Raw genomic sequence first — 9,708 nt, forward strand, 5'->3', positions numbered from 1 at the left:
CGAGCGATTAGAGTAAATTATAGTATGAGTAACTGACAAAATAGCTATTCTGCAAAGTCAAGGAATAGCGATTAAAATACCGTACGCGCGATAGCCTGGTAGCTATCGATAATCTAATTGTTTTTATCGAAGGAGTGAAACCCTATGCTCCTAAAATAATATTCTTTATTTTTTGTAAAACCTTTTCTCTTGTATTAAAAGTTTTAAAGTTAAAAAAATGCAGTTGCAGTTGCAGTTGCACTAGCACTTGAAGTTACACAGGAAAAAGATAGAATTTAATAAAAATGCAATTGCGGAACCAGTAACCTTTGCAGGTGAAGTTGCAGTTTTAGTAGCCTTTGCTATTAAAAAGTTACAAAAATATAAAGATAAAAGAAATGCAGTTGCACTTGCAGTTGCATGTGCGAATGCACATAATATTAATAAAAAAAAAAAAATAAAATTTAAAAAAAATGCAGTTGCAGTTTTGGTAGCATGTAAAGTTAAATTTACAGTTGCGTGTGCAGTTGCTGAGTCAATTGCATAACTAATTGCAGTTGCAGTTTTATTTCTATTTAAAGTTTAAGTAATAAAAAAATATGCAGTTGCAATCACAGCTGCAGTTGCATCTGCATGTGCAGTTCCAGTGGCAGTTGCAGTCGCAGTCGCCGTTGCTGTTACAGTCGCAGTAGCAATTGCATTTCCATCTGCAGTTGCAGTAGCAGTTGCACTTGCAGTTAAAACGAAAAAAAAATTATTTTTAATGCAATTGCAGTTACTGGAGCCTGTACAGGCGAAGTTACAGCAGCAATTCAATGTACAATTGCATGATGAGTGGCAGTTGCTGTTGAATTTGCAGTTGCAGTAGCATGTGAAGTTATAGTTTCAGTTGCATGTGCAGTTGCAGTTGCAGTTAAATTTAGAGTTGCAATAACATTTGCAGTTGCAGTTGCATCAGCATGTGCTGTTGCATTAGCAGTTGCATTTGCATACTCTTTTTAAGTGTAAAAAAAATATAGTATTTGGAAATAAAATTCAGTTGCAGTTTCAATAGCATGTTCAGTAGCAGTTGCAGTTGAAGTTTCATTTGCTATTAAAAATTAATTAAAAAGAAAAAATAATAAGAAATGCAGTTACAGTTCTATTATCATGTGAAGATGCAGATTTATTTTCAGTTGCACTTGCAGTTGCATGTGCAGTTTCAGGTTCAGTTTAGATAGCAGTTGCAGTGGCGCGCACAGTTACAATTGCAGTTGCAGAAGCCTTTGCAAGTGCAGTTACTGTAACAGGTAAATGTGTAGTTACATGTGCAATTGCAGTGTCAGTTGCATTGGCAGTTGCAGTATAAGTTGCATTGGCAGTTGCAGTGTCAGTTGCATTCATAGTTACAGTAGCAGGTGCAGTTGCAGTAGCATATACAGTTGCATATGCACTTACAATTGCAGTTGCATGTTTCGTTGCTATAGCCTTTGCAGTTTCTTTTGCTATTTAAAAGTAAAAATTAGAAAAATTAAAAAGAAATGCAGATACAGCTTCATTTGCATTTAAAGATGCAGTTTTAGTTGCAGTTGCACTTGCAGTTATATGTCCATGTGCAGTTGCAGTTGCAGTTTTACTTACAGTTTAAACGTAAAAAATTTATAAATATAAAAAATTCAGATACAGTTGCATTAGCATTTGCAAGTGTATGTGCTGTTCAGTTGCAGTTAAATTTGCAGTTGCAGTAGCATGTGCAGATAAAGTAGCATCAATATGTGCTGTTGCAATAACTGTTTCAGTTGCATTTGTTTTTAAAGAGTAAAAAAAATGTAATATTTAAAAAAAAATCTTGTTACAGTTGCAATTGCATGTGCTGTTGCAGTTGCAGTTGCAGTTAAAATGCAAGAAAAATTTATAATTTAAATAAAATTTAGTGGCAGTCGCAGTTGCATTGCATTCGCATGTTCAAGTGCAGTTGCAGTTGCAGTAGCATATGCAGGTCTAGTTTCAGTTGCAATTCTAATTAAAAAGTTTAAAAAAATGCAGTGGCAGTGGCATTTGCATCTGCAGTTGCAGTTGCAGTGAAACTTGCAGTTTAACAGGAAAACAATAGAATTTAATAAAAGTGAAATTGCAGAACCAGTAGCCTTTGCAGGTTAAGTTTCAGTTTCAGTAGCCTTTGCTAATAAAAAGTTACAAAAATATAAAGATAAAAGAAATGCAGTTGCACTTGCAGTTGCATGTTCAGATGCATTTCAGTTGCAGTTGCATTTGCTTTTGAGAAATAAAAAAATAATAAATGTAGGATTTTTAATGGGAAAAACAGTTTTATTCTAATCTCTATTACAAAACGCAGAACCTCTCTCTTACATCGCTCAACACTCACTGCCTTTTGTCGCTCGTGCATTCATTCGTCGCATCCAAACCGTCATTTATTTCGTCCGTTGTAGCCGGTTACTCAAAATCTAACAAATTCCTATCGCCTTATGCTAACAAACCAGCGTCATTGTCGACAGACCTAAAAGATAAGACGGCGACGCTTACCGTCTCTTACATAAATTTTTGGAAAAATGCAGTTGCAGTTTCTGAAGCATGTAAAGTTAAATTTACAGTTGCGTGTGCAGTTGCAGTTTCTGAAGCATGTAAAGTTAAATTTACAGTTGCGTGTGCAGTTGCAGAGTCCATTGAATTAGCAGTTGCAGTTGCAGTTTCATTTCTATTTGAAGTTAAAGATGCAGTCTCACTCTCATGTAAAACGTGAAAAAAAAGTAAATAAAAAAAAATGCAGATGCAGTTGCAGTTGCATATTCAATGGCAGGTGTAGTTGCAATTGCATTTGCGTTTGCTGTGGGAAAGCTAGTAAAGTAAATAAAAAAAAATACAGTTGCAGTTGCAGTCGCAGGGGCAGTGGCATTTCTATTTGCAGTTGAAGTAGCAGTGGCACTTGCAGTTAAAACGTGAAAAAAATAACTTTTTTTTAATGCAATTGCAGTTGCAGTAGCATGTGCAGTTGCAGTTTGGTCAGAATGTCCAATTCTAGTTGCATGTGCCGTTGCAGTGAAAATTGCATTGGCATTTAAAATGCTAAAAATGTATGTATTAAGAAAAAATGCTGTTGCATTTGCATTTGCAGTTAAAAAGCTAGAATAATATACATTAGAAAAAAAATGCAGTTGCAGTAACTGTTGCAGTTGTAGTTGCATGTGGGGTTTTAATAGCAGTTGCAGTTGCATTTTTTAAAAAAGTAAAAAGAATATAACATACAAAAAGAATGCAGTATCAGTTTCAGTAGCATGTGAAGTTGCATTTGCAGTTGCATGTGCTGTTGCTGTGTTAGTTTCCTTTGCTGTAGCAGTTGCAGTCGCATTTGCACGTACAGCTGCAAATGAAGTTAAAATTGCAGTGGAAGTAACATGTGCATATGCAGTTGCATTTGATGTCAAAACTTGAAAAAAATGCAATTGCAGTTGCAGTAGCCTGTGCAAGTGCATTTCCAGTTGCATCAGCATCTGCATATTTAAATGCAGTTAAACTTGCAGTAGCAGTAGCCTGTGCAGGTGCAGTTGCAGCTACAGTTGCAGTTGCAGTAGCCTTAGCAGGTGCCCTCCCAGTTGGCAGGGGGTAATAGAGTTCTCCCACAGTATTCCCTGCTTGTCGTAAGAGGCGACTACAAGGTAAGGTATGTTTGGAGTGTGAATAATCTCGTATAGCTATTCCTATCTTTAGCGCTTTCTGTCCCATCTTTCTCTATTCTTTCTTTTCTCGGACTTCCTTCCTTTCCGCTGGGGCACTGTACCCCATATTTACAGATAATCAGATACGAAGAGTACAACTTCAGCGAAAAATCGGTGTGGGAGGGATACCCACACCACGGCGGTGTTTGGTGATGGTAGGACAGGCCACCCTCCGTCGACATCAGACGACTGTCAAGAGTCAGGAGTAGGCAACCCGGCCCTGGCTCTGGTCAATGCACCGGGAAGTTGTTCCCAGGTAGGCAACCTGGCTTGTAGACGAATTAATGCTGCAGGAAGGATGGACGGACTGGAGGAATGGCAACGAGCTGCTAGAGCTGTCAAGGCTCTAAGGATATCTGGCTCCTGCTCACCATTTTCGACGAGGAGCGGAAAAAGGGTAAGGCCGAGGGTTGAGTCTTCGGAGAAAGAAGAAGACTGCATGATCGTCGAAACGGACCCACCGAGGAAGGAGTTTGTCATCCCTGGGAAGGAAGCAGGAAGCAGCTCCTCATCATCATCCTTGAAGTCTGGGAAGCTAACTGTCAAGCTGAGGGAGCTTTTGATGGGAGTGGAAGCGGAGCGGGCGCGGTCCTCTAACCTGAAGGAGGAAGTGTCTGGCCGCATAAAAAGAAACATTATAGGGGCCTTGAGGATAGCGGATGAGATAGACGCCCGGTTAGGGAGACTCTCGGGCGCGTCCTCCTCTAACACGGAGACGGTGAGTCAGCTGAGGGCCGAAGTGAGCATGATGTAGGCCCAGAAGAAGAGCATAGAAGAGAAATATGAAAAGCTCAGGAGGGAGCTTAAAAAGAAGGAGGCCACCATTGCCAGTGTTCAGGGTGAGGTTATGGCCTTGAGCCAAAAGAGAGCAGGAAGACAGCGGCCATCGACGAGAAGCTGGATGCCGCCAGATCCAGCTCGAACACGGAAATTAGCAGCGTAATTGCGGTGCTGAGAGAGCTGACCAAGGGAATGGAGGTGATACAGTAGTCCAATAGGGAGTTGTAGAGTGCTGTACGCGCCTTGGACAACCCTGGCCGGCGGCCTGAAGAGAAGACTGCACTGAAGACAACCGCCGGGGGGAGTGCTGGAACATCCTCCACCCAACATTGCACGCATGCCTGACCAGCATGTTCCGACCTCGGTCCCCCCAGCTTCTAGGGACGGGTTCGTAAAGGTTGTTGGTCGGAAGAAGAGGCGATTGCAGTTCTGGACAGCGGCGGCGCAACAGACCCTGGGCAACTTGGATGGAACCAACGGATACGGCCGAGGACAATAGAATGGGCAAGAAGAAACCCAGGAAGAAAACGCGGAAGAGGAACCGCAAGGGGAGGGTCAGAGAGACTGCGGCGGTCTTTCTTGTATGCAAGGAGGCAGCCACCTACCGGGATGCTCTCGTCAAAGCGAGGGAGTGCATCAATCTAAAGGAGCTGGGCCTGGAAACGATGACTGTCCGAAAGGGGACTCACTGGAACCTTTATCTGGAGCATCAAGAGCAAGGAGGCGGCCGCCAAAGCGGACCAGGTTGCCAAGGCTCCTAAAAAAACGGTTCTAGACGCGAAGGTCTCCAAGCTGCAAACGATGGGGACAGTTAAACTTGTGGGGATGGATCCGGGACTAAATTGTTAGGAATACCCAATTGGAACTGAAGGGGGCGTAAACCCTAACCACATCGGGGTTGGAGAGATAAGGGCCGGGAGGGGACAACTAGGGGAGACTGTTTTCACTACTCCGCTGGCGACGATTCAGACGGCCCTGAATAAGGGTAGGATCAGCTTCATCTGGTGCACGGCTAGGGTCGTCAACCTCTGGCAGCGACCGCTACAGTGCCACTGTTGCCTGGCCAGGGGACATGTCGCAGCAGGATGCCCGAGTGCGGTTGACAGGGCAAGCCTGTGTTATAGGTGTGGGCGACCAGACCATGTTGCCAAGAACTGCGTCAGGGTTCCAATCGGGTTGGCCGCCCCACGTGCGTTCGACCGCAAAGGGTCGAGCGTTATCGACCTTACGCGGGGTTCACCAGCTGCTAGTGTCTGCTTAACGGAATAGAGAGTAGATGAGGCAGAGTCCCTTTCGTACCGTTGTTATGTCCTATTTAAATACAGGCATGAGGCTACAGATGTCCGAAGTTTACGCTCACAGTATAAGACTTTCCCTCGGTGAAATTTGAGGGCCGTTGGCAATGACGTTCTTGCTGCTGCTCTCATATCGGGGAACGCTGATTGTTTCTGAGTGCTAGTGAAGTAAGTGCGCGAAACATTAAAGGGTGCCTGTGACATGGCTATGCCGAAAATAATCGGCAAGAAGGACGGAAGAAGGAAGGTGTCCTGGTGGTCGCAAGAACTGACAGCTCCCAGGGCGGCGACTACTGCGGCAAAAAGACGCTACTTGAGGTCCAGACGCAGAGGGAACCAAGAAAGGATGGAGCTCTGCCTGGATGCCTTGAGGACTGCGAGAAAGAATCTGAAACGGGCCATCAAGAAGGCCAAGAATCCCAAGCGGGATTTCCTGGCTACGCTAGAGTCGGATCCGTAGGGCAGACCCTACCGACTTGTTATGGGAAAGCTGAGGCCGTACGCGGCACCGGTTACCGAGGTACTGGAACCGGACGTGCTTTGCCGTGTGTTGGGGGTTCTCTTCCCTCTGGTGGACCGGGACGGTTCAGCAGGAGGGTAAGGTATGCAAATGGACGGGGCTGCAGTTACGACAGGAGAAGTGCTTGCTGCAGCCAAGAAGATCAACGCTGGAAAAGCTCCGGGGCCGGACGGCGTCCCGGGCGCGTTAGTGAGGATGGCGGCTGCACACTGTGGGCGTGGCCTGGCGGAACTGTTTACGGAGTGTATGAGGATCAGCAGCTTCCCAAGGGCCTGGAAGAGGGCTAGGCTGGTCCTCATCAAGAAGAAACAAGAAGCAAGGCCGGACTTGCCTGGTTCATACAGGCCGATTTGTCTGCTCGACGAGGTGGGCAGACCATCGTCTTTAGAATTAACAAGTGCCTGAAGGGAGGGGGTCTACTCTCGCCGGCTCAACACGGCTTTCGGGTTGGTCGCTCGACAGTGGGCGACATCTTGGTTGTTAGAGACATCAGTCAGGACTGTGTGGACGGTGAGCGAGTTGGGATTCTTGTGTCATTGGACAAAAGCCACGCGTTCAACTCGCTTCCGTGGGTCACCATATTTAGGGCGTTTGAAGACAAGGGCCTCCCTACGTATATGGTGAACTACATAAAAAGTCTTTGGTGTTTGTGGGAAGACCGGGTCGGGTAATTGAACGGCGAGTGACGTGTGGGGTGCCGCAGGGGTCAGTGCTGGGACCGACACTGTGAAACATCGCATAGGACAGTGTCCTCCGTGTCGCGCTTCCGGCGGGCTCCTGTGTTGTCCGTTACGCAGATGACGCCTTTTGGCGGTAAGGCGGGACCTGTTTCGAGCGATTGCGAATGCAGAGCGAGACCTCGAAGTGCTTGTGGGTGCGATTGAGGGGCTTGGCCTCAAGGTAGCGCCGCACAAAACGGAAGCAATGGCCTTCCCTGCCTCGGCCCTCTGCAGACGCAAGAGTGCCCAGCCCCCTAGCATTAGGATTAGCGGGTCTCGTGTTAGCCTGAAACCCAGTGTCAAATATTTGGGAGTAGTGTTAGACTCTGGCCTAACGTTAAGGCCCTACTTTAAGGCCTTGACCCCTCAGGCGGAGGGGATCCATCGGTCATTTGGGAGGCTCCTTCCGAACCTCCATGGACCGAGGGAAAAGAAGCGGCGCTTCTACAGCAGCGTGATCCACTCGGTTCTTCTTTATGGAGCTCCGGTGTAGTGGCGCGCTGTTGTCGAGGATTCCAGAATAAAGCGGAGTGCGCGTGCCTTCCAAAGGAAGATGGCGATCAGGGTGTGCTGTGCTTACAGAGCGGCTTACTTTCATGCGGCAATGATAGTTGCGGGGGTCATTCCCCTTGATCATCTTGCGCCACGGCTGGCGGAGGCTTATGCGGCCCTTAGGGGTGCAGAAGGACCAGTCCTTCCGGGCATCACGGCGGCGTTTGGTTTCTTCGCGAGATGGGGTGCGGTTGTTGCATGGAGGGAAGAGAAGTTAGGTCTGGTTTGTGTTCCTGGGGAGACGGGGGTTCGCGTGAGGGCAGCCATTGCTGATAAGTTGGTTGAGTGGGCTGAGAGGCTGTTCTCTATCGGCACGACCTTTCACACCACTCAGCTGATGACCGGTCATGGCTGTTTTCCGGCGTACCTATATAGAATATGTAGAGCTGCATCTCCGCGATGTTTTTATTGCGGGGTTGATGAGGACGACGCAGATCACACCCTGATCGTCTGCTGTGAGTGGACGGGTGAGAGGAATGCTCTGGTTTGGAAGTTAGGGAGAGTGCCGCTCTCCCATCCCGGCATAGTCAGAGCATCGCTGAATTTCGCATTCCAGACATTTGCGAAACTGGTGATGAGAAAAAAGGAAAAAGATGAGAGGGACAGAGAATGGATGAATGTGAGAAGGATGCGTGCGGGGCCGCAGAGGGGTTTTGTACCTAGGCAGCCACCTCGAGCGAGACTTCGGGTGGCCTAGGCGGCGAATGGCCGAGTCCTGTGCGCCGCTTTCCCCCCTTATAGAGTGAATAAAAGCATGGGTGGATAAGCCTAGCCTGCACGTCATAGGACCGATGGCTGGGCCTAGTATTGATATGGTTTTGGTTAAGCTGCGCCTCCAAGAGGGATAAAACCCAACTGTCAAGTGCGCCTCAGTATACGTGGCGTCAGCGTCTCCAGAGGGAATGTCCCTGTTGAGTGCGATCTGATGCAGGAGTGATGTGTGAGAGTGAGTGTCGAGAGCATGGCGAATTCCGGCCAGGCTGGTTAGGGGAGGAGGCATCTGGTATGGTATGCACGAACCGTGTGTTGCGCCCGCCTCCTTCTTTGCATGGTATTACTGGATTCAGGTGGGTTTTTTAACCGGTAAAAATCTGACACTCCCCTGGGTACCGGGCCCAGGGCGCCTTTGGCAGGTTTTTCCCCCTAACGAAAAAAAAAAAAAAAAAGAAGCCTTGGCAGGTGCAGTTGCAGTTGCAGTTGCATGTTCAATCCAAAATGCAGTAGCAGTTAAATGTGCTGTAGCATGTGAAGTTTCAGTTGCAGTTGCAGTAGCCTGTGCAGGTACAGTTGCATATGCAGTTGCAGTTGCAGTAACAGCTACACTTAGGGTAGCATGTGCAGATGCAATTGTATTTGCAGTTCCATTTAATGACAAAATTTTAAAAAAATATAAATTAAAAAAATTGCAATTGCAGTGGCAGTAGCCTGTGCAGGTGCATTTGCAACTGCATCAGCATGTGCAGTTACAGCTGCAGTTGAACTTGCAGTTACAATAGCCTGTGCAGGTTGAGTTGCAGTTGCAGTTGCAGTTGCTTTTGCTAATAATATGTTAAAAAAATTTAAAATAACAAAGAATGCGGTTGCAGTATCAGTAGCATGTATAGTTGCTGTAGCTTGTAAAGTAGCAGTTGCAGTTGTATTTGCAGTTTGTGTGCAAATTGCAGTTAAAGTTAAAGTTTCAGTTGCAGTGACATGTGCAGCTACATTTGCAATTACATGTGCCCTTGCCACAGCAGTTACATATGGATTTGCTTTTAAAATGTAAAAAAAAATATAAAATTTAAAAAGAATACAGTTGCAGTTTCAGTAGCATGTGAAGTTGCATTTGCCGTTGTACGGGCTGTTGAGTTGTCAGGTGTCTTAGCATTGACATGTGCAGTTGCAGTTGCAGTTGCATTTGTTTTTTAAAGTAAACAAAATAAAAAATAAAATAAAATATGCATTTTCAGTGGCAACAGCTTGTGCAGTAGTAGTTGCAGTTGTATTTGCTGGTTTAGTTGCAATTGTAGTGAAATGTTTAGTTTCAGTGTCAGTGGAATTTGCTGTTAAAAAGTAAAAAAAATATAAAAAAAATATAAGTTCTTTTACATTTGCAGCTGCATGTGCAGTTGCAGATGAAGTTGCAGATGAAGTTGCATTTGCAGAAAAAA

The 9,708-nt window shown here is 45.9% G+C and overlaps 2 protein-coding genes across 2 annotated transcripts; one reads left to right on the forward strand and one right to left on the reverse strand.

Annotated features, from left to right (window-relative positions):
- Positions 1-800: 800 nt before the first annotated feature.
- Positions 801-3,759, reverse strand: LOC106792767 (Y' element ATP-dependent helicase YJL225C-like; the record flags this gene model as incomplete). Its single annotated transcript, XM_014759280.1, has 7 exons — positions 3,755-3,759; positions 3,405-3,625; positions 3,223-3,337; positions 2,513-2,674; positions 1,554-1,594; positions 1,225-1,463; positions 801-971 (listed from the first exon to the last, which is right to left on the reverse strand). Coding segments are annotated over exons 1-7 (954 nt in total), but the record flags the coding sequence as incomplete, so codon positions are not given.
- A 3,800-nt stretch (positions 3,760-7,559) lies between these two features.
- On the forward strand, positions 7,560-9,323 carry LOC106792768. The gene is made up of 3 exons (XM_014759281.1): positions 7,560-8,013; positions 8,974-9,063; positions 9,145-9,323. The coding sequence occupies exons 1-3, from the start codon at positions 7,560-7,562 to the stop codon at positions 9,321-9,323; spliced, it is 723 nt and encodes a 240-aa protein (XP_014614767.1).
- Positions 9,324-9,708: the final 385 nt, after the last annotated feature.

This window comes from Polistes canadensis, unplaced genomic scaffold (genome assembly GCF_001313835.1).
Source record: "Polistes canadensis isolate GaletaPanama2010 unplaced genomic scaffold, ASM131383v1 scaffold_645, whole genome shotgun sequence".
NCBI classification, from domain to species: domain Eukaryota; kingdom Metazoa; phylum Arthropoda; class Insecta; order Hymenoptera; family Vespidae; genus Polistes; species Polistes canadensis.